This window comes from Suillus subaureus, assembly GCF_016647635.1.
Source record: "Suillus subaureus strain MN1 chromosome Unknown BJ212scaffold_1, whole genome shotgun sequence".
Taxonomy (NCBI): domain Eukaryota; kingdom Fungi; phylum Basidiomycota; class Agaricomycetes; order Boletales; family Suillaceae; genus Suillus; species Suillus subaureus.
In genome coordinates, this window is record NW_024538557.1 from 2,406,066 (window position 1) to 2,429,733 (window position 23,668).

At 47.6% G+C, this 23,668-nt stretch overlaps 7 protein-coding genes across 7 annotated transcripts; 2 read left to right on the forward strand and 5 right to left on the reverse strand.

The window, feature by feature from the left end:
* Positions 1-1,725: 1,725 nt before the first annotated feature.
* Positions 1,726-4,144, reverse strand: BJ212DRAFT_1294803 (peptidase S8/S53 domain-containing protein; the record flags this gene model as incomplete). Its single annotated transcript, XM_041332255.1, has 6 exons — positions 1,726-2,428; positions 2,483-2,989; positions 3,039-3,139; positions 3,187-3,525; positions 3,564-3,719; positions 3,767-4,144. The coding sequence occupies 6 exons, from the start codon at positions 4,142-4,144 to the stop codon at positions 1,726-1,728; spliced, it is 2,184 nt and encodes a 727-aa protein (XP_041200418.1).
* An 888-nt stretch (positions 4,145-5,032) lies between these two features.
* BJ212DRAFT_1474730 (S-adenosyl-L-methionine-dependent methyltransferase) lies at positions 5,033-9,617 on the forward strand (the record flags this gene model as incomplete). Its single annotated transcript, XM_041339143.1, has 22 exons — positions 5,033-5,436; positions 5,492-5,687; positions 5,743-5,754; positions 5,808-6,245; positions 6,292-6,401; positions 6,458-6,706; positions 6,760-6,957; positions 7,025-7,130; positions 7,186-7,489; positions 7,542-7,635; positions 7,684-7,850; positions 7,900-7,940; positions 7,991-8,007; positions 8,059-8,217; positions 8,265-8,535; positions 8,591-8,604; positions 8,656-8,910; positions 8,964-9,004; positions 9,059-9,135; positions 9,183-9,266; positions 9,332-9,442; positions 9,492-9,617. 22 exons carry the CDS (start codon positions 5,033-5,035, stop codon positions 9,615-9,617), a joined length of 3,474 nt encoding a protein of 1,157 aa, XP_041200419.1.
* Positions 9,618-10,087: 470 nt separating this feature from the next.
* On the reverse strand, positions 10,088-11,099 carry BJ212DRAFT_1474731 (uncharacterized protein; the record flags this gene model as incomplete). The annotated part of the gene is made up of 3 exons (XM_041339144.1): positions 10,088-10,441; positions 10,497-10,890; positions 11,005-11,099. 3 exons carry the CDS (start codon positions 11,097-11,099, stop codon positions 10,088-10,090), a joined length of 843 nt encoding a protein of 280 aa, XP_041200420.1.
* A 1,997-nt stretch (positions 11,100-13,096) lies between these two features.
* Positions 13,097-15,210, reverse strand: BJ212DRAFT_1443542 (cytochrome P450; the record flags this gene model as incomplete). The annotated part of the gene is made up of 12 exons (XM_041337845.1): positions 13,097-13,286; positions 13,420-13,488; positions 13,594-13,640; positions 13,696-13,742; positions 13,786-13,872; positions 13,925-14,027; positions 14,079-14,201; positions 14,254-14,503; positions 14,567-14,692; positions 14,760-14,893; positions 14,946-15,042; positions 15,104-15,210. The coding sequence occupies 12 exons, from the start codon at positions 15,208-15,210 to the stop codon at positions 13,097-13,099; spliced, it is 1,380 nt and encodes a 459-aa protein (XP_041200421.1).
* Positions 15,211-16,111: 901 nt separating this feature from the next.
* Positions 16,112-16,511, forward strand: BJ212DRAFT_1313155 (uncharacterized protein). Its single transcript, XM_041334076.1, has 2 exons — positions 16,112-16,203; positions 16,291-16,511. Exons 1-2 carry the CDS (start codon positions 16,177-16,179, stop codon positions 16,465-16,467), a joined length of 204 nt encoding a protein of 67 aa, XP_041200422.1. The 5' UTR covers positions 16,112-16,176; the 3' UTR covers positions 16,468-16,511.
* A 1,650-nt stretch (positions 16,512-18,161) lies between these two features.
* Positions 18,162-18,969, reverse strand: BJ212DRAFT_1294807 (uncharacterized protein; the record flags this gene model as incomplete). The annotated part of the gene is made up of 4 exons (XM_041332256.1): positions 18,162-18,441; positions 18,597-18,676; positions 18,730-18,800; positions 18,858-18,969. The coding sequence occupies 4 exons, from the start codon at positions 18,967-18,969 to the stop codon at positions 18,162-18,164; spliced, it is 543 nt and encodes a 180-aa protein (XP_041200423.1).
* A 1,628-nt stretch (positions 18,970-20,597) lies between these two features.
* Positions 20,598-21,669, reverse strand: BJ212DRAFT_1474735 (uncharacterized protein; the record flags this gene model as incomplete). The annotated part of the gene is made up of 7 exons (XM_041339145.1): positions 20,598-20,815; positions 20,860-21,014; positions 21,066-21,160; positions 21,225-21,371; positions 21,422-21,499; positions 21,549-21,554; positions 21,610-21,669. The coding sequence occupies 7 exons, from the start codon at positions 21,667-21,669 to the stop codon at positions 20,598-20,600; spliced, it is 759 nt and encodes a 252-aa protein (XP_041200424.1).
* Between the last annotated feature and the right edge of the window lie 1,999 nt (positions 21,670-23,668).

The following is a 23,668-nucleotide window of genomic DNA, read 5'->3' on the forward strand; positions in this document are numbered from 1 at the left end:
ACATTTGCAAGTGCATCATGGGACAAGACGGTATGCGTGTGGAAGAGGGAGACAGGAAGAATAGTCCTGGGACCACTCAAAGTGGACAGTGATGCAAACTCGGTGTCGTACTCTCCCGACGGGACAAAACTTGCGGCAGGCACAAATGAACATATCATCATCTGGAATATAGAAACAGGAAAATTACTGGTGAAAATAGAACAGCGGGCATACAGAGTCGCATTCACTCCAGATGGTCTTCGTCTCGTCAGTGGAAACAAGAAAGACATCCGAATATCAGATGCTACCACCGGAAACATCATCAAACAGTTTGACACACACACCGAACTCTTTGAATCACTGGCCATTGCTCCCAATGGCACAAAATTCGCCACCACATCATACGACAAGACGACGCAGTTCTTTGACCTGACCACATTCAAACCCATCGGTGAACCACTCGAGCATCCTGATGCTGTCTACAGTGTGGCCTTTTCCGAGGACAGCCAGCTCATCGCGACTGGTTGTGCCGACAAGTTCGCTCGCACGTGGACAGTTCCTCTGAGCGAGTCAGAGAAGGAGTCCCAACAGGTGAACAAATTCTATCTTTCTTTTTCACCATCCCTAACCATTCCTCCAGCAGGAGATAATCCCAGACTTAACATCACCAGACGACGAACTTCCGCCGAGATTCTTTGACGATGTTAGTCCTCGTTTAGCTTCATCTTGAGCATAGCTGAGCCCATGTCTAGGTCCGCACAAATTACCCGCCCCGCCGCTCCAACCACATTCCATACGGAGTGCCACAGCACTCTGCGCCACGGTCCCGCGTCATGGCCTTAGTAAATCGTCTACCATTTCGCAGACAATCACAACAAGCACAACCCTCATCAGGACATCTCCACCACCCCAATAAAGTCGCGTGGTTCCTGCAGCGGCACGTCCCCTTCCGTCGGTCGATACCCAGCCCGGGACAGCCACGAGTCGTCGATGTCGCAGCCGGGCACGCTGCAGAGGTAAGGTGGATCTTCTTACTCCTTCACTCTTTGTTGATGAGCACGCTGCAGCGTGTCATTGTCAACTCCGTGCCCCATTACAAGAAAGTTCATGACACCCGACGTCCGGCTAGAGAAGAGCCTGTGTCGCATGACACGGCGCAAAGCGACACGACGTCTGTGATCTCTTACACCGATTCACTCCCAAATGTGCATTGGTTCATGGCATTCCTTTGCTACCTCTCCTGCTGGTCTGATGGTAGACTGAGGATGCCTCCGCGATGGAATTTGGAGCCCGCCCAGTCATTGCGCTAGAATAATGATGGCGGGGCTCACACTCGCAGTTAGTTCGTTGTGGTATTCACGTACATTTCTCGATTTCTCACTCGTCCGCATTGACTGCTTTGATCTCAAGCTTCTATACATATGGATACCAAATTCGATACCACGGTAGCACATCGTCGTCGCTGCGCATTATATGGCTTGTGGTGCCATGAGATGGCTCTACAGTCAATTGTAGATACCGATGTATCCTGACGTCCTGTTTATGATGCTCGAGTGATGTGTAATATAGGTGTCAACGAAATACGAGATGCAGCCCATATCCTCATGCACATAAAAGAAATGCCCATATTAAAAAGTACGTATATAGTTTCATGTAGATCAACGTGTCTGAGAAGCATGCTCCCAGCTCCCATCTCCACTGCCGCTGCCACTCCCGGGACTTACAGATCTAACATCAGGACTTATATCATGCTCCCCTCGAGGCTCGTCTCTGTACACAGGGGCATGGGTCGGCAGAGGATGGGTCATCATCATCCAAGAACCCAGAGTGAAACCCTGCGCCACGCAACCGGGTCTCTTCATCTGCATCCTCGTCATCCGACACCTCCCCAAACGCATCATACAGCTCCTTCGCACGCGGTCTGCCTTGCCCTGAGACAGAGCTCATCTGCAGTTCATCGCCCGCGCTGAGCGCAGCATACGCTCGATGCTTCACCCGGCGTCTCCAGAAGAACACTCCTGCACCCACACCGAAGAGCGCTACTGCACCAATGGCGCCGAAGAACCATTTCTGGCTAGACACGAGGTTGGACATATCTGAGAACCAGCCTTCGTCTGGTGTGGGCGTCATCGTTGCTGTCACCGGTACAGATGGGGATGGGAACGCAGGTTTGCTGGCCTCGCCCTCGGCAGTACCGTGGTCGTCCGGGAGGCCAGAAGTGGGCTTAGGGTGGGATTTGCTGGTTGTCGATGTGGGGATGTTAATTGCGTCGTCATTGGCTGTGGAGGGAAGCTGGTACTCTGAGAGTGGGAGAACGTAGGTTGTTGAGACACTGGGATCGATGGTTGAGCCCCAGAACATGAGACGCCAGCCGTGGAAAGTTCCGTTGTGCCCTTCGGACGATTGGTCAGAGACCTTGAGCGTCCAGGTGCCAGCCATATTTTCACCCCTGCAAAAACACTTAACAATCTTGAAGGAGTCTTGGAAAATACAATAACCATACCAGTGCTTGACGGACATAAATCTCCATCCTCTAAAACCAGTCCCGTCGTGGTCGCCATCCCGCTTTGCTGCAAGAACGCTGCGTACCCCACCAGGGCTCGTGAGCTCAACTTCAACATCCCCGCGTTTGGTGTGCGATATCCACACTCTAACTGTCACGTGTTCCAACCCCTCGAAGTTGTGCATGTCAAGCATATCCTGCGTTACCGTGAACGAGCTCATAAGACCTCCAGGGATAATCGGCTGCCCGCCTTCCATATCCCCATCCTCCGTGAGTAAAGTGCCGTTGTTAATCTGTATGGCAGGGGGGTGGAAGCGCGCTTGTGGTTTCACAAGCTGCCAATCTTGTGCTGCTTGGACATAGGCGTAGGCATCAAGCTTCCCGAAGCCGTATTTATACGAGTACATCTGTCCAGAAGCCATGGATTCCCAATCAGGATCCTCAGGGTTTATCATCTGGGCGGTTTTCACGCAAAGATGTTGTATGTCTCGCCATGTCAGGTCAGGCCTGTTAAAAATTCGTGAGTCCAATTTCTGTGAAGGGATAAGGGTCTCACCGAACTTGAAGCACCAAAGCAAACACACCAGCTGCATTGGGGGCAGCGGCGGAGGTGCCACCGTGAGTGCTGGCACATTTATTGTTGACGTCAGTGGTGACCTTCAAATAACCTCAGTTGGCTTCGGCGTTTAGAGTCGCAGGCTTACAATATGTTGGCCACTCCCTGAACTGTATGCTACAACCATATTTGCAGAGCAGGGTTCAGAATAATATGGATGTAGGCCTTTGAAGTCTACAGCTGAGACGGTGACGGAGTATATGCTGTTGGTGTACCCATCGAAATTGCACTGGTCTCCCTGCGCTGCCCCGTTTCCGCTGGCAAAGACATATATTGATCCTTTCCCTTCCCTACCATTTTGTATGCCGTTTACAAAGGCCTTTTCAATGATATATCCCGGAGCTTCCATCGACCTGCCGTCATCAGGTGGTCCCCAACTGCAACTAAAGATGGACACGTTGTGTAAGCCGTAGTTCAAAGCAGCTGCCTCGTCGGCGTCGGTTATAGGCCAGATAATATGCGTACGCCAGCAACTTTTGACTTGTAAGCGAGTCCGACGCCGCAGACATCATTCTTAACCGCAGCGATCTGACCAGCACAGCGCGTGCCGTGGTTATCATTTGAAAGAACTGGGGTGGGCAGATCGGTGTGGTCGTTAAAGTCATATGAATTGTCCGCATCCTGTGAGAAAGTCAGGGCCAAAACGAATCACACAGCGTATGGCGCACAAAGTTTTCAGCCAAGTCCCGACTCCGGTAGTCCAATCCATCATCCACCAGGGAAGTAATGATGCCTTCCCCCATGATACCCATTTCCCACACACCCGTCACGTTCATCATATGTTCTGGGTACTCGTCGTTAACGATATGCCATTGTTGTGTAAATAGGGGGTCCACGAATCCAAGTTGTTCTGCGATGATTTCAGAAGCTTTCGGTTGAGGGTCATCAGAAGTTACGGGAGGTGGTGCGCGTTCTAGAGGAGAGCCGTCTCGCTTTGTCCGTTGGCGGGGTATCTGGGGGGATAAATATTTTATGGACGATGAGATGCGGTGTGCACGGGCTTGGCGACCCGCCCGTGGGTATAAGCTAGTAGAATGCCCTGCCATGGTGACCAAATCCTCGAATCTCCCGAGGACTTTATCTGATGTTGTCCTTGGAGAAACACTGGGTATGAGCTTTGCAGAGCGTACAAGCCATATGTTTTGCAATTCCCCGACCTGCTCGACGAGCTCTACTCCGAGTTCTCCGATGCATTCGTTCAGAGTTGCGCCTGTAGAAGGGTGATGTTCGAGGACATAGTAATCGTGTGTTGTATAAGAGCGCTTGGCTGGTTGTGAGGCGCGGACGCATTGCTGAATCAAAAGAGCCAGAAGAAGCTGGAGGGGCAGTCGCATGTCAGTTGGCGATAGTGGGAATGACTGCGCGCGACTTTGCTAGCGACTATCTCGGAAAATTATACTAGAGCCACGTGGCGGAAACAGACCGCTCTAAGAACTCGAAGATCATCTTCCTCGGTCGACCCCCCAAATCATCCTGTTTTGTTACCAAACTTTTCGGTTAAGTATAGATCCCTTTACTAGTTGGTATTGTTACTCCTGAGCCTTTATCCTTGTACGGTGACCCACCAAGCATAATTTATGTCGAAGAAGCGGCACTTTGGTGCTACATCTGCCCATGCGTCATCCTCGACAGCCTCAAAGAGGGTTGCAGAGCCTGAGCCTGAGTCCTCACTGCACGCTGGAAGGAAAAGAAGGAAGAGGTTACTTTCGCGTGTAGTAAGTTAGCCACTCCATCATTTCAAGCTGATATCAAAGGGTGGTTATGAGCAGGTCGGTTCAGACGCGTCAGAGGAATCAACCCTCATCGTACGCGACTCATCCGTGCTCAAAGACCCGGCAGAGCCACCGCAGCACTCTGAACCAAAAGAGCTCGCACCACCTGAAGGCACGTCTATCTGAAGGTCTCACATCGTCTCCTTGACATTCGTTCTAGAAATGGTGGTCTATGTACCCCCCGACTACGAGTACGATGAGGACGAGAACTTTCAGGTCATAGGCGAAACCGACCCCACCGAACAGTCTGACTCTGGCAGTTCTGAGGGTGTACCTGTACGCATACTAATAGATTTCGCCATATACGAGTGCGCGACACGACAGCTAGTGCCTATTGGTGAGCTAATTAACGTCAACCTTGCGGTGAACAACAAGATCATGTACCGAGCTTCGGGCTACGTGAAACCCCACACGGATGACGATGAATACTATGACGATGACTACGATGACGAGGATAACGGGAATGGTATGTCTAACGACGAGGATTGCCTCCAACGGATTCGTTTGACAGAGATCCGGAAGTTCACGATTCACGACATACGACAGCGCTCTAGAGAACTCGACGAGTAGGTGTTTATTCATGATACCGACATAGTTTGCAACTTATTTGACAATGTACAGCAAGTTTTATATCCTAACGAAACATGCTTGGTATATTCTCGACCTTCCTTCAAAGCAATATGCCCCCTTCTTTCATGGGTTGTGGCTGAGGCATCGAGTCACCCATCTTCTCGTGTCTATGGCCCTGGCTAGCCCACGGTTGACTTATAAAGATTTTGTTTCCGCCCTTCACGTAACTCCTGACTCGCCCGATGGAGTTTCTGTCGCAGTTAACCATCATCGGGCGTGAGCTCAATGAGAATGATATACAGTCTGCCGACATTGTATGTATATCTAGGTTTCATGTATGTCACATCACTCTCTAACCGTCGGACAGAAATCTTATATTTTTGCAACACTTGACGAGCTTCGCGATGACGGAATCTGTGTTGCGCGCACTCCGGTAGTGAAGGACATCGTCGGGCAAGAAATGTCTTATCACTTGATGGAGGAAATTGCTCCCGCCACTCGCTCGCGTGCACAGCGCCCGCCCCAGAGTCGTTCGCCGAGTTCCAGTAATATCGAGAAAGAAGTTCTCAAGCATAGGAACAAAACCGTCACAACACCCGTCGTTGGAAGGGTCGCACAACAATTATTCGAAAATATTAAGGTTGCTGGAAAACCTATGGACGAGGATATGCATATATCGGACGACGCTCCACGACATCCCTCTATAATACACGCCGCTAACCCAAACTCTGTGCAGTGGCTGGACCCAGTAGATGACCATCCTGGCTTCTATGGTTCTGTTCTCGTGGACGAAGTAAAGTATTCAGTAAGTTCTTTTTTTCTTCTCGACAAAAATATCTTATTCGCGTCAGGTCGGAGATACTGTCATGGTCGTACCCGGAGAAGATGAGGATACTGCTCGTGCAAAGTCCTACAAGTACCAGCCCTCTCAGTCGACAAACAAACTCGCAAACGATTATTGGTGGGTCACGACCTTGTGCGTCTGCTATGTCATTTGTGATGGGTTTACCTCAAAAGGTTTTGCCTGATTCGATATTTCTTCGAAGATGAGGGCGTCAAGAAGTTCCATGCGCAGTGGTTCACACACAGCTCGAAGACTCTCCTCCAAGAAGCGGGACATTCACATGCGCTTTATCTGATGCTCTCCGAATGCAGTGACGTTGAAATTGACGCCATCTCACAAAAATGTAATGTCCGTGAACTGCCAATGGACAGTTTCCAGCCAGACGAGTCAACTCTAGATGACGACAATGATTTTCACTCTGGGTATGCAGCCTCTTTTAGCAGTGCTTCATGCGACACTGAGCACAGCCCTGCAGACTTATGTTCAACAGCCTCGAGTCCAGTTTTGTTCGGCTTTCAGACTTAGAAACTCAAACACTTCTCAGTTTCTGCGACGATCATAAGCAGTGCCTCGCTTGTGGTCACAAGGAACGCGCATCGAATTTCACTGATTCACGAGCCCTTCGAGATGGGTTCTCTCACAATGATGCCAACTATCATAAGGGTGACTTCGCGTATATCTCAACGGGTCATAATAGTGTCTATCAAATCGGTCAGATCGAGGACTTCAAAATCAAACAGGGCAGGTGCACTGAAGTCATCACTCGACTCTTTGGGCGCTACGATGTACATCGTCCGGGAAGTCGGCCGTGGCATTGATAAACCAAAAGGCGTCACTTCTGACGACGTGAGGGCACCAGCTGCACCCTACTCTCTCTCCCTCTCTAACCCATATTTCGTAGCGGCGCTTGTTCCATTCGCAGAGCCAGGAGAAAACAAGGCCCGATGATATCCGCGGACAATGTTTCGTTATTTATGAAACGGACGACACCACTATCGATGCATGGGTCGTTCACGACGATCACTACTACGTGAACGAGTGCGCAGATTCCCTCGACGTTCGTGCGCTCGACGACCTAAATCCGTGGTCAAGAAATGAATTCTGGCACTGCGTTCAATGCCACGAAGAGCACGAAGCTAATCTAGCACGCAGGGCTCAACAGTTGCAGAGATTCGGGCCGCTTCGAGGGCTGGAACTTTTTGCTGGTCCGACTTTATTTTTTGTTGCTCTGTAACTGATTTCAATATGTACTTGAAGGTGCGGGTGGCCTCGGAACTGGATTGGATATGTCTGGCTTCGTGGAAACAAGATACGCAGTTGAATTTTCTCCAGGAGCGGCGAAGACTTACAAGTCAGTGTGCGTTTCATGCTCGGCGCGCTTGTGTTTATATTATCTCAGGCAAAACCATCCCAATGTGACAGTATACAATCAGTGCACGAACGTATGCCTGCAGCACGCCATTGATGTCGCAGATGGGAAGAATCCCCGCCCCCTCCAAACTCTGGGAGATAAGAAGCGCCTACCCCCAATGCCTAAGCCGGGTGAAGTTGATTTTATCTATGGCGGTGCGTAATAATTCATGTCATCAGCGATAATGTTTATCGTGTTTACTAGGTCCGCCATGCCAATCTTTCTCAAAGATGAATCACGCGAAGGTAAAGATCAGAAATATTTCTATGCATCATAGTAACAATCTTGTTCTTAGAGAGATGATGACATACGGTGAATACGCCGTGCGGTAGGTGTGTATCTGCACTAAACGATGTATTGCAGGTCTACGCTTGTCTGCAACATGATTGCATACGTAGAGTTCTATCGGCCGATGTACTTCCTCTTGGAGAACGTTGGCGGAATCCTAGAGCATGCATTGAAGGAAAAAACTGTCGCTTCGGGCGTCGTGAAATTCATCCTTGCTGCCCTCCTCGCCTTAAAGTATAATTTGATATATTTTCGATGTTCGATGCTGATTTGTTTTGCAGTTACCAGATTGGATATAATGTTCTTCACGCAGCAAACTATGGCGCGCCTCAAGTACGCAAGCGGGTTCTGTTCGTGGCGGCCAGGCAAGGAGTTCCCCTGCCCGATTTCCCGATCCCGACACACGTCTTTCCGCACGCAAGAGTACAGCGCGTCAAGTTGCCTACTGGAGCATACTTAGCACCTGTTTCGCGCTTGAAGTACGGCGACAACAATGCTGACCTCTCCGCTCCGCTGCATTTCGTCACGATTCATGAAGCTATTAGTGATTTGGTATGGTCCAGCAACCGTCATTTTGATAACTCATTCACTTCAGCCTATTTTGCAGCCTCCATTCGATTGGTATGCTTGTTCCCAAATTTAGGAACCTGGCTTATTCGAACTTGCATCCAGGGTTAACCCACACACCATCATCTCGAAAACTGCTGCTGACAAAAGGGTGGAACGCAAGCGCAAAGACGAACTTGGGATCCCATCTTTTTCAGCGCTGCGTTCTGCAAGAACTTCAACGGACCCGTACGCTGGTTACTCGAAACCATGTCAATATCCTAGTGGACCACTATCCCGCTACCAGAAGCTCATGCGACAAGGGAGCGAAAAGCTTCAGTATCATTATACCGAACGCTTCAACGATATCATCATTGAACGGTACATTTTTGCTGTTTGTTCTGGATTAGTGCCCCACTGAAACACGAACTCAGAACTGTAAATGTGCCTCTAAGAGCGGGAGCTAATCATTTCGGTAAGTCAAGCTACATAATTGTTGGCTATGTGGAATTCACTGTGAAGGCTGTAGACCTGCCCAAGGAACTGCACACTGGACTCTCGAGGCACGAGGACGCTAGGACAAAATACAAAGGCGAGACGCGACACGTTTGTATTCAAACATATTAGCTGATGCTTCGATAGCCGTCTATCAGCGACTGGATGCAGACATGTACTTTTCAACTGCACTGACCACAGTGCGGCCAAATAATAAGGGGGGTCAAGTACTGCATCCTTGGGTATGCATTCTAGTTATTATGTTGTTGTCGTTTGGAACCTAACTCCTTAACGCTTCGTATGTCAGCAAAAACGCATCCTTACGGTCCGTGAATGTGCACGTGCGCAAGGATTCCCAGATAACTATGAATTTGTCTCGGTGAACAAAGAGAAGGAGATGGCAAAGGCTCTCCATGATGTAAGCTTTACTGCGGGTTGTGCCGTTCCACAACTGATGTGTTCTACAGCAACTTAGACAAATCGGTAATGCGGTACCTACATCACTGGCTCAAGCTCTCGGGAAGGCTTTTGGCGGGGCGCTAACTAAAATGTGGGATGCAGAGCCTAGCAGGGATGCGAGTCCGATTCTGTGATGGTATTGATAGGAGTGAGCATGTGTGTATTCTCTCATCATCGCTGACGGCTGATTATACTTTAGTCGTGGTCGCGTTCATAGCACCCTGTATGTTGTAGATCGTAGCGGCGCTAGCGCTAACCCTCGACTCGCTTATTTCTGACATGTTTCGTGTTTATCAAATTAAGCGCAAACTAGTCCTTCTATTTTATTTTGCGTTGGCAAATGACTGCCAATTCTATGTGATGCTGCCAATGCGTCATGTTCTTCGACTCCGTCCATCTTGACCGGTCTTAGCCAAGTGGTAACCATGACAGGAATTGTCACAGGTTCGAAACCTGTTCAACAATTGTTTCTCCTTTTACCACGCCTTGAACACTCACTCATAGATGGATTCTTCAAGGTCTATCTTAAGTAGTCATAGCCAACTGGCACCACTTCTTCAAAACCTGTCAAACGACAAGGTTTCTCTCTCTCAAACTCCACGACCTAGAAGGGGCTAACAACGCTCTTGAATCCTAAAAACTGGAGACCAGCCACGAGGTGAATGACTTCGTTGGGCGTCTCCTCATCGCCGACGGCGGTATGACAAGCGAGTAAGAACGCGAACTCAGCTTGCGGAATGTTTCTCTCCATGATATCGAGAAGCATCAGATGTTCATGTTTCATGACGAAATGTGAATTGTAAGGCTGGGTAGGGTCCTGCTGCAAAATTGCGAGTGCACTTGCTCGTGTGGCTGCGTCACCAGAAATGGTGATGTGGTTGGTAGTTGTGGGGACGAGCTTATGGACAAAGCTCGAGCTCGCCATCGACAGCCAAGAGTGCCTTGCCTTTCCCTGCACCTGGTTAACCCCGTCCAATCGTCACCAAGGACGCAGTGACATGCTTCTATATCACCTGTCTAGACCTGACCAAAGCCGAAAGTGTCGGCATGTAAGAGCATATACAGAGACCCTCCAGGCGTGGCTCCTTGGAGCGATCTGCATTCGTTCGAAACGGATGAGCTGCGTGAAGAGGAATAGATGTGAAAACTGCAACTGGACACAGCCAGATTCGAGAGTGCAATTTTAATTTCAGGTCCTGCTGGAATACATTGACGATGGGTAGTATGATCTCGTCCCATACTGTCCGCAAGAGGACTATTAGATCGTTTCGCAGCTGCTTTGGGTCAATAATAGATGCGTGTCGTATTGCCCTGGCGAAGCGATTCTTGGGATTGTTCAGATCTGCGAGAGCGACAGACGGCAAGGAAACATGATGGGACTCTCTTGATGTCAGGATGATGATGGCACTGCACGAGTAACAAGAATGATGACCGGGCCATGGCGTCCTGCCGCTTGCAAGTCTCCGTGCAAAGGTGGGAGTAGGAAGTACGAGAGCGCCGAAGATCACATATCTCACCTACCGCAGCTTCCCATTGCCTTGTAAGTCTCCCATACTCTGTTGCTGCCCGATCACCAGCAGCTCTATCGGTGATGATTGCAGAACTCTGGGCGGCATTGGAAGGGCGCTTGCTCAGTTCCAAATAATTGTGCGCCAGTTTCGGATTTGCTGACTCGAGGTCAAAGGTCAGGTGAATTCTGGAAGGACTCAATGCATATGACAATATTAATAAGAAAAGCCATGCGCAACGATATGTAGCAGCAAAAAACTGAACCAGAATCTGAGGGAGGGAGTTTCTTCAGATCACGTGACGTATTGATCAACGATCGGCGTGCACGTCACGCCATCATTTTCAACCACCACCACGATGCTTTGCGGACTCGCGTATGCAAGTATTTTTCTGAGATGGTGGATATCCATACTATCAACCGAAAATATACAGAGACTGCTCGTCACGAATATTCGTACTTCTGGGATTTGCAGCAGCTCAGACCATCAGATCTTGACACCTTTCAAGTCGATTCTGCAATCAACTTGAAAACGATGATGGCTCTTTGAAACTTCCAAAGGAAAAAAATTAGCGATGACGCTCTGCTTCTCCGTCACCTGTGAAGAGCAATAGACAGAGGATTGTCGAGTATAGCGATAAGTTGGATGCTGACGATCAGTCAGAACTGTCCTTGGATGCGAAGGCGACTGGCAGGGCCCAGCTTAGTACAAGCAAAGTGTACCCTTGCATGTGGGAAGAATGTTGTTACGAGGAACGAAAAGTTAATCTCGAAAGCCTAGTTTCTACCGATCTTCAAATACTCTTTCGAAATGCGTTACACGAAATCAGCTCGGGGTTATAATGACAACTCTTACGGCGTGCCCGACCAAGCAGCGAAGAAACTTGGGTGGCTTCAGGAGAAACACGATCCCCTATCTCTATTTATCGTGCTATTCCCTGACCTTTCTCGACCTCAAACACTTGACCTTGGCAGGTTCTGGGTTCATAACTACAGAACGCGCTTGTTAGCTCTTTCGGGCCAGCCGGACTGCCCCGTGAACCGTTACTCTGAAGAAATAAAGGAAAGTGAGTGGTGGTTCTTCCTCTTTCTCAAGTTCAAGTTGTATGGCCAGACGCACCTGAAGAGGAAGAGGAGGGCAAGCAACAGCATGATGATCTTCTCAAGGCACTCTTCATCTTTCAGTCATTAGGTCGTGCAAAAATCGAGACAAGCATTTAGGTGATCACCCTTCCCGAGGGTGAGTTCGACCCTGCAAAGGAGTTACCTCTTCCGCTATGCGCACAGTTCAACGTGTCCATTATTGTGCCCAGATTGTATGGATCGCTTGACATCAAGAAGATTTCCCAGAAGCGCATTTCTGAACGATTACAGAGACGCCCGATTGCTCTTTTACCCTAACATCAGTAGACCAGCCGCTATTTGACAGTGAACACAGTACAAGAGGGGACGCCAATATACCATTCTTCTACAGCATCATTCGCCCAGCACCCGCCCTTTCGCAAGGCGTGACATACGAGTCAATCCAGCCTGAGGGCCCAGCCAACAGTGCTCTTACCCTTCAACGGCACAGTCTCCATTTAGAGACAACATTTCTCTCGGGGGCTGGGAGCGCTTCTTCAATACGCTCGTTGGTGTCGTAAGCCCTTCTCCTGTAAAGTACTAGGGAAAATACTTGCAGAAGAGCCAGGTGCCTCGCAATACCATCGATCTCACTCGCATTACATTGATGAAGTGCAAGGCCCGGAAGACAATTGAATGTGTTTCTCTCATTCTACTGAACCCCACACCCAATCGCAATCCTACCAACAAACCATGGGATCCCGAAGCTAAGCTTAGAGTGAGGGAGAGCAACGTCGTGCGCCTATGTGCCATATGGAAGCCGAGGTGCGTACGTGCCAGCCTAGATCCGTGGAATGATTGGACTCGCAGGACGTTAGTGAGTGTATCGTTTCTAAAACTGTGTCTCCAAGGAGACAATGCATGGCTGACAATATCACACAAGTCAGACTCGGAGTCAGGTTGTGATGAACGAATACATAATTCGTGCCCAACTGGCTTTTCGTTCGCTCCCTAGCGACGATCTCACCCAGGCATCAATGCTTCTCACTCGCCCTCGGGATAATTCTGCATCATACGCCTAACCTCCACTTCTGGAATCCTCGTCTGAAATTCAATACTGCATGGGACATCTGGCATCGCTGCCGTGTTGAACCCCATGTCATCCTGCGGCTTCGTAGGATCCAGACTGAGCTGGAAGGCCCAAAGAATAAGAAGCGAATTTATGAACACCGATCTGTAACATTTCAGATGAGATCGAGAAATCGTGTGCGTGGAAAGAACTGTAACCTGCTCGCAACGTGTTGACCTGGGCATACGCTGGAAGGAAGGACAATCAAAGAAAGTATATTCCAAACGACAGTGCTTACCGCCGACCAAACCCAAATACAAAGAATGTGAGATCGTCTCTCAAGCGGCCTTGTTCGTCAATCCAAGCGCTGGGGCTTGAACGCATCAGGCTCGGGATAGACTTCTGGATCTCGAGAGATGGCCCTGAGGCGGTGACAATTTGATATATCATATCTTGAAGGACATCGACTTACCAGTGATTACCGGCTACCGTAGTTCCAGCGGGAATGCAGTAGTTTTCCTGCGGGTGGATATCAGATCATCCTGGGACAACAAATCATTCAGAGAGCACTTGCCCAAATGACATCTTCAGTCGTTCGGTGAGGCAATCCTGTGGGGTGGACTGTGAAAACTTCAGGTGCAGGACCGACCATTCAGAGACCCACCTTCGGGAGCCAACGGTCTCCATCTCAAGGCCTCAGAGATAAAGGCCTCCAGACGAGGAAGGGATGGTTTATCGGCAAAGGTCGGTACTTTGGCAGAGAAATCATTCCATGACAGAACTGCGATGCGAAATTTAGCTACCTCGCTCCAATCCAATGACTGCATCAAGCTCGGCCTGAACTTTAGCTTGCTCTTCAGGAAAGTGTGCAGCTGCCATTAGCACCGTGCATATCGCCACAGAAGTCTGACACCTTATCTCAGCATATAATGTTCGCAAAAAAGAAAGATGCCTCACTGTTTCGGTTCCAGCTCCAAAAAAGGAGCCAGCGAGATACGCCTTCTCGATCTCTGTCAAGCCATAGAGATGCTCATTTTCTAGAATGTATTTTGAAAACGAAGGGCCGATGTCCACATTGCTCTGCTGTGGAACAACTCGGACATCATGTAAAGATAGGCAAAGCAATGCATACCATGTGCAGTTTCACACGGTTCAGCTGGTCTGTGTAGAGTCGCCTGGTTCTCTCAAACTGGTCTTTTAATTCTGACGCATACCAAGGAAGGTATTTGAGCCACGGTATTGACTCCACCCAGTAAGCACCGGGGAGCAAGATTGTACGAAATCTCCTGATGATTTGGTGAGCTTCTCTGACTTCGGGGTCAGTTGCTGACGTCGGCGTAATCTTCCCATATGCAATTTTCATAATCGTCGCTGCGGCATAACTTCCAAGAACCCGTAAGCAACATACTCTCAGACCCAGGCGCAGCACGTAGAAAACCGCTTACGTTACTAAATGGTTCTGAAAGTTGTGTGGATCGTCAAGAATGTTGAGGATCACGGTTTTCGCTTGTGACATCTGCAGAGGCTGATATGTCTCGGCTGATTTGGGCTGGAGATGCGCATGGAGTGCTCTGTACCGTATCGAAAAGTAACTTAGATGAGGGCCATTTGAGCTTTTACAGTATCGCGGCGACAAACCTACGCATTCGACGGAACCTGTCCCCAACGTGCGACAAGGCAAGGGATAGTCCGCGTGTAAGAATGTCTTCAGCAGCAAGGTGGGGTCGATCAGCAAGCATTTTCCCCTGCTTCTCCATTATATCCACCGCGGCCTGCCATAGGGTATTGAGTCCGAAGGTGCTAACTTATCAGAAAGGGACTAACTTTGTGGCGGCCGATAATCACGATGGTCTGAATTCCTGAGCGAATAGTAATCAGAGGACCATATTCGTCGATCCACCGCGCTACAGTGAGAGATGCGCTGATCAGAAATTTGATACAATTAGATTAAACAAAACAAAGTCGCAAATATGAAACTTTACTTGCGAGGTGGTAGGAAGTGCCCCCGAAGCCTCCAAGTGGGAGGAGAGGGTGGGAGAGGAAGGCGGCTATCTGATTTGCGAAGGTAAGCCCAAACAACCACTCCCATTATCCCAACACAAATCACAGCATCGAGGATGGGCTGCATGTTGTCAAAGGTGCGCAGGTCAGGGAGCTGTAGCATGACCGATTGAAGGAGTGGAGAGAGAGAGGACGGACCTCATTGAAAGTGCATTCGAGTTATTTAGATAAAGCATCCCACGCCAACTCCACGGATAGGAAGAGACGGGCACCTGACATATCCCATTACGCATTACTACACAACAACAGGAACCGGGCAAGATCCCGTCGAATCTCCGTGACTGTGGTCAGCGCTATCAATACTTGGCCTCCTGGATCATAATCGGCCTACTCATTTATGGCCTAGTGCACTGGCTATGAGCGTCGATTTGACGCGTGCTGGGTCAGTGTACCGGGTATGATGATGATGATGATGGTGGTGGTGGTGATGATGATGGTGGTGGTGGTAGCCGTTTTGGAGTTTGGAGGTATGGTGCAGTTTACCGAGTCTTGAAACCAGCGGAGATCTTTGAACCCTCGAACTTCCTAGGCTTTGCACACCGGCAAAAACACATCCACAGTCATCAATGTGTATACACGCTCCAGGCTGATAATATGGATTGCGAGCTGTCTCCGTGAATGAGATGGTATGGGCTAACGCGTATGAGAACGCTAGCTCGTTGCACCTAGCGTCACGATATTTCTGTGCCATGTGATTGCAAAATTATAGCATTGGGAGAAGCTTACCGAGGATATGTATAGAATCAGGCAGCTGATCATACCCTTATCGTAGCCACGGTCCACGTCACTAATAGCACCTTTGCAAACAGAATGTATGGGCCAACCTAGCTTGTTTTCGAAAACGGGGTGGACTTATGGCGGGTACGCAAATCCAGACCTGTCGAGAATGATCCAAACGGAATACTGACTCTGACATTATGCAAGGTGCAAATTCCACAGCAGATACATACGATACTATTTGTCATAGCATCCAATATGGTCACCAATCACATGTATGCATCAGGAAATCGCCGAGACCTTGGTATGTCTAGTCACATTTGATAAGACACCATAACAAAGATACATCAGGATCAACCTTGTCAATCATTGACCATGCAATATTACATAGTTGTTGAATGGCTACTTTCTATCATCTGGCTCTAATATCTTTGACTATTGGTATGGTTCTGCCACCACAGACCCCTTGGGCGACATTTTGACCAGAGGTTATCATGTCACACCTTTGTTTGCATTCACTTGCGCTTTTCTCACATATTGGCAATGGTATTGGAGGACTTGGCTGTGACATGCCATATAGTTATTGAATGAGTGTGTTCTATCACTTGGCTGTAATATCTATGACCCCTGGTATGGTCCTGCTGTCACAGGCCTCTTGGGCGACATTTTGACCAGAGGTTATCATGTCACACCTTTGGTTGCCTTCACTTGCACGTTTCTCACATATTGGCAATGATATTGAAGGACTTGGCCATGGCATGCTATATAGCTATCAAATGAGTGCGCTTTATCACTTGGCTGTAATATCGCTGTCACAGGACCCTTGGGCGCCATTTTGACCTCAGGTGACACCTTTGGTTGCCTTTGCACTCTTTTCACATACTATTGGCAATGGTATTGGAGGACTTATGCAATTGCTTCGGTGGCCCTTTGCACACATTCTTGGCTGTAATATTCAAGGTTCTTAATATTGTCCTGTTATCTCATGTCCCTAAGGGCGAGGGTGTAGGTAATGACTAGGACACCTTCCACATAAGATCTGCGGTTAACCAACTCAAGCGATACAGAGCACGAACGCTTGGAAACCTTTATGAAGAGGTCAGGTTGGTGCTAAGCTTCCAGTGCAGCCCCATATAGTAGCCCAGTCACAGTTTGCTTGTCCTCGTGGCCTTTGTCCTCAGCGTCCATATCCCTGGAGGGAGTCATCCATATCAGTGGTCTCATAGTCTTCCTCAAAGGTACTGGCGACGATGATGGTTGCTTGGACTGTGGGAGTGGCTGTTGCGCTTACGCTTAAAGGTTGATGATTAGTGCAGGTGAGGGAAGCAGCAGTAGAAGGAACCTTGATGATGGTTGTGATTCTTTGGACATTGTAAAAACTAGAAAGAGAGTTAGAAAGCTAACTGATAACACAGACAAAATTTACTAGTCCAGAGAGCTGAAAGGGCATCTTGTCCTTGAAGACCTTTCACTGCATTGGGTGTGACAGAGAGGACAGGTGCAGGCAAGGTTCTGAGCATGGAGATGGGGTAAAGTCAAGGACATTGGAAGATACGAGCGCCTTTGGGGACTGTAATCAATGCTTTTGAATTACGAGAAAACCTGTCTGCTAAAAATCCCAGAAGTTCTAGAATGAGGAATTCATGGAATTCTGGTATTTAGTTTACCGGACCAGACATTGGACTTGACAGATATCCAAGTCAGGCGCTGGTCTTGACACACCCTTGCAAGGCTTTGCATGGTCTTGAATGTAGGAAAAGGATGCGCAACAGTGATTCGTTCACCGACTGAGCTGAAAACGATATCTCTGATGCCAGCATCGTTATCACTCTTGATCCACATGTACGGTAGAAGAAGTGCAGATGAATGTAGATGTTTGAAGTGGAGGATTGGGACGTGGGGGTGCAGGCATTAAGATAGGGGTAAGAGTTAACTGAGGATTGACAAATGTGAGTCCGATGGTTCATAATTAGAACTGTCATACTTGCCTGTGCGTCCAACATGTTCAGTGGCAAGGTGGGCGAACCAACAAACCCACCAGAAATGAATGAATTGATGATCATCGGTTTCTTTGGAACACTTATTGTCAGACTTAGAGGCAGGGCTGCAGGCTTATTGACAACAGGAGGCACCACAGAAGGTGGAAACTTTTTTTTGGAGAAGTAGGTATTCGCTCAAAACAAGGGGTTGGATAGAAGGGAGAGAGGGAATAACAGTTTTCACTAGCGAACCTGTTTCCTGTTCCAGCACAGCTTCAATTGATCATTGAGGTGGCACAGTATTTGGAGGAGGTGGATGCCATGATAAACCAGTTACAAGACCAAATATATCAGATGATGAGGAGGATGCAGAGCTAGGAGAGGACTGGAGATTCATGTCAGCAGTCTCAGATGTGGGAGTACTGGGTTGTGCAGGTAAACTGCTGATATCCCCTGGGTGGTGAATATTGTCTTCAATTTGCTTCTCATCTTGTGCATCACTTGAGAGGTCCATACTGCTGTCTTGAGAGCTTCTTGGAGGTTCTGTTACAGGACTTGGAACTCTGAAAACATTCGGTATGTGCTTGACAATGAGAGATCGGCGAGGAGTGCTAGAGGGAGAGCCTAAACTCATTGGTGACAAGGTACATTCAAGGTCTTCATCCATTATCTACTATGTCTCAGGATCACGCTTATGAGCGAATGAAAGTGCACTCACAAAGGCATTAAGAGGTGGAGAAGAAGACAAATTTTGCCACTACCTCCAGGGGGCTTGTATCGAGGCTCGATCTTTTGTGTCTTCGGGAGGTGATAGGCATTGACGTGATTGGAACTGCCTGGACCGAACTCACTGCCCATGATGGCTGAGCCTGGATACCCACTGATACATGTTCAGGTGGAGGTAGCGGGTGATGGGTGCTATCTGCACAGTGAATATGCCATTGAATAGGAACCCCATGGTCAAGCATGTACCACTCACTGGGACTACACTCGCCTGTTTGTATGCCTTGGTCCAGGCTCTCCTCATGGGACAAAAGAAACATCAGCAACATGTTCAACATCAGTTGCATGCACTTCTTGTTGGGCCTCATTTTGTGGAGATCTCCTTCCAAAATGATGGCTTAGTCTGTGAAAAGGCTCAAGTATGCAATAGCTCAACACTCCCCTTCCGCTGCCTGCCAGTGAGTTAGCCACCTGACCAGTAAATGTGAAAATCATACTTGGTGACCTACACCTGTTGCATCTGAGTGGCAAATCATGTGACCAAATCAGTCTGTACCAGGTTTTTGGACTTGAAGTTATTCATGTCCGGCAAAATCCGGTTTGAGCCTTCAATTACAATTTGGAAGGACCATCCTGGAACCATTTAAAGAATGACAATGTTATTACAAAATTTGATTTTAAGCGACAAAGAGACATTGTATGCACAAAGAATTACTGAAAAAATTCGATGGGGATCTCATGCTGCAAGTGTTCTAGGGCTGCAGTCCCCTGAGATGGAAGGGGATGTGCATAGGATTGAATGATTGGTCCTATATTTGCTCTCCTGCGATTGCCATCTCTGTCCACACCATACACGTTGAAGTCTCTATTGTAGGATGAACATGAAGTAGACGTAGAAAGAGTGAAATTAATACTTAATATATACCAATTCTCGAGTGGCTTCATGTATCTTGACCAGAGGTGCACCTTCGATGTGGATAATTCTGCTATATATTTTGATTACACTGGCATCACCAGTCTTGCTGAGCTGCATCTGGAGTGACTTCTGACACCACTCGTAAAACTTGAAAAGAAAGATCAATGTTAAAGATGCCATGTAGGTAAGTTACTCACCAAGCAAACAATCAGAGCAATTATTGTCATAGAAGGGTTTCCCTCTTGGTCAACAATTTGATCCCAGTAGACATCTGCAACACAACTGGAAGGTTGGCTACCAGTGGGACTGTAAGAGCATGTGATGCCAGAGTTCCCTGGCCATCTGTAGGTTGACTATTTCTACAATAACTTGCCACTAGAAATAGAATCATACCCAAGCAAACGAGAGTGTCAAATTCACTTACATCAATAGCTTGGACATTACTATCAATGACAGCTGTCATCCTGATAACTTGCTCGCATGAAGACTGAGAATCCAGACAAAAACCCATATCATTGCCAGGCTTCATGCAATGACTAAGCACCTTTCTAAGTTCGGAGACCATGGAGTTGGGTTTGTGATCGTACTTGTCATCATTAAGTTTGTATATTAAAGAACAATTATAATGCATTCACCGTTTCTCATAGGTGATGCCAATGGAAGTGAATCCCTGGGTTAAAGTCGACTGGGGATAGAATACAAAAATGAGTTAAGAAATCAAAGGCTAAAAATGGAGGTACTTGCGCTCAATGCGTTGACAGTCCTGAAAAGACATTCGGTTCCTTGACAAGCTTTCCAAAAAGCACAGGGTGATGAACTGTCGCCTTATTGGTGACATTTTTATGATCCTCATGGCATTTCCATAGCAGTCCAGTGAAGAGACTGCCCATGAGGGTAGCTTTCATTGATCGGGATATGATCGCCCAGGGGTGGTTAATTGTTAGTTTGGTTAAGATAGACTGACAATAAGCATTCTGATCTGAGGTTGCCTTGGTCCAGCGAAGCTCCTGCGCAGGGAAGGAGTTGGTTGTGGGCCTCGTTACATTTAGAGAAACAAGATCTTGTGGCAACAAAATCGGCTCATGAAGTGGCTCTGGTGGTGTTGGTGAAGGTGCCGTTGACTGTGCCATTAATAATGCTGTTGACAATGCCATCAATGATGCCATTGACAGTACTGAAGCAGGTACCATCGACTGTGCTGGCGATGGCTGGGCTGGGGCTGGGGCTGGGCTGGGCTGGTCCCAGTGCTAGTGCCAGCGAGCTTGTACTGGTGCCGGGTATGAAGTCATAGTAGGACCCTATCATAGTCAGTAGATGAATATCCTGAAATCGTAACACATACCAAATCCTTGCGGGTAGTAAGATCCTGCAGTGTAATCGGTAAATGCTTCACTGTATGTGCTGTCGTTGAAGTTGTCATTGCAGTCGTCAATGTTGTTGAAAGTAGCTGCCAGATAATGGCCAAAAGGCCAAGGTGCTAGTTGTACACCAAAGTTTCTTTTAACTGCTCACATCAGTCAGTAATAGAAGTATGATGCTAAAAAAAACTCATGAGTGGGCCATGTCCATACAGAAATCAATTTGGTTTTGTGAACTCTCGATACCATTTCAGTATTGTAAAGTGCTTTGCCATCATCTTGAGCCTATATGGTGACGTATTGTGATGTTTTAAGAAGAACTTGAAGCACTGAAGTAATAATGACTCACAGTGAGCCCATAAATGGGTACCAGGATGTCATATTCCTTTCTTTCTGAGGGTACCACAAGCAGACCGCCATGATCATTCATAGCTATATAACCCAAGGGTTCATCAGCTAGAGGCCATAAGTTGTATATGGGCACTTCTGTTGGCCACTGATAGAATTAGATCAATCATGTTGTCACAGCACTAGTAGAAAACTCACATAGCATGGACCAATATGCATATGGGACAGGATGTAACAAGCAAAGTTGAGATCAAAGTTGAGGTCATCGAAACTGCCCTGCAATGCGATAAGTGCCTTCATCCAATGCCACAAGAAAACACCTTACCTCTGTCTAATGTTTCATCAGTGTAATGCAAAAGTGCGCTGGTGAAAATACAAATACTCACAGTATGTTCAAACAATGTAATCCAGGTCACCCCTGGCCTGTTGTTGTAGATATAAGTCATGACTTAGATCCAGGAGGGACAGCCGCACTTTGAGGGAGGAGTGCCGCATTATTTTAGCAAATTAATGCTTGATGGTATGGATTAGTACTATTATAATAGTATCTGATCCCGTGGAACCAGTTGAACTGTAGGCCTAGGCTTACCACGCATGCATCTGTCAATCTAGTAGATGATCTTATCTTTTTATCGTGCTGTATTGTCAATCATGCACTAGAGTTCACACCAACATTTAGAAAATGTGCTATTTGTCCCACTTTATAACAGAATGTGCCCACATGTTGGTGTTTTTCTTCTGACCACTTTTATCAACACATCTCAACACTTACGGTCCTCTCCCATCATAACCAGTTCTTAATGGGGTTGAACACCGATATTCATTGTGCCTGTTTCACTGTAAGTATGGCTAGCAAGCTCCCAACTCGGAATACACATGCACATGACAGTGATGAACTGGCTTGTAGTGAGAACATTTAGTACATAATATACAAACAGCATCAGTACTGTGACATATAATAAAATTTAGTCTTCATCAACATGAAAGTATGGTACTATCCCTGCTCGAAAACCATACCAAGCCAATGGGGCTAAGATGCCCACCACAATGAGGAGGCAGCAAACACATGTGATCAGGGCGGGTTTGGAGTGCTCAGCGTCTATGAAGGCACTGGCAAGAAATCCAATGCTGGACCATGTGATGCTTAAGGATGTCTTTTGTGAGTAAAAGTAAGGGACTATAATCCAAAACTTTACTTGCCTCATGATACAAAAAAACCTAGGTGCACTGAACACCCCAATGACAACTGCCATCCCCTGATCAAGATAATATGCCTGGTTAAGTGGTGATGTCAGACTTATAGCTGCAGAGCACAAAATCAAACAAACTGCAAATCTCAGCATTTTCAGTTTCTCTCCAAAGTGTTGCGCGAACATGCCTGCAAACATGCAGCCCACACAGAATATAATGGATCCCTTCAGAATAGACTCTGCTACCATTCCTGTACCTACACCTTGGACAGCAAGGAAACTGGCGTCAACCTGCCATGATGACTCCTGCCTGCCACACATACATGAGTTCTCATTCTCTACCCTCATAATATATCATTCACCAGAGTTATTTGCGCTGTATTCTGGGAGCTGAAGTTGTCAACAAAGTTCTTTATGTTGAGGGAATTGATAAGGCCATCAACATAGATTTGGTTGAGGCATTCTCGAACCAACATGGGAAGGCACAACATAGCTAGTGTAGCTATGAAGGGAAAGGGCTCCCTCTTTCTATGCCTGTGGCCCATTGAATGGGACCATAAAAGACATGCTTCAGGTTGTCCATAATAGTTTAGGTATTGGTGGTGACCTGCATTGTCTAATCAGTAACAATACCTGGTAAGAGACATGGCTAACATACATAGCATGTGGTATAGTCTGCCTGATGGTAATTGTTACAGTAACGGTTGCCCCTATCATCTTTTTACTCTTTCCTTGTATTACGTCATGACCGCACGACACCGTGCCATCACTAGACTATCGCCACTCATGTATTACAGCACGATCGCCTCATGCCATCGCTAGCTGACGTCATTTCTTCTTATCTCTGACTCGTCTCGATGACGTCATTTCTTCTTATCTCTGACTCGTCTCGATGACGTCATTTCTTCTTATCTCTGACTCGTCTAGATGACGTATATGTACCGGCCCTAAAGTAGGCCTTACCTATATAAGCAGGTCTTGTACTTAGTTAGTCTTCACTTTAATCTACTAGGTTTTACCCAGAACATCCTTCGCTTAGGACCCCCAATCCTAAGTGTCTGATATCGATATTCAAGTCGGAGACACTCTCTCTAACTTGTCTTAAGAAGCCTTACATTTGTGAGGTCACGATCCGACTTCAGACGTCACTCTTATCGAGTGTCTGTTGTCGCGCCTATCCTAGTCGACCTACGGTTCGCCGTAACAAAAGATTAAAGTCAATCCTAAGACCCTCCCCATCATCGGAGGTTACCCA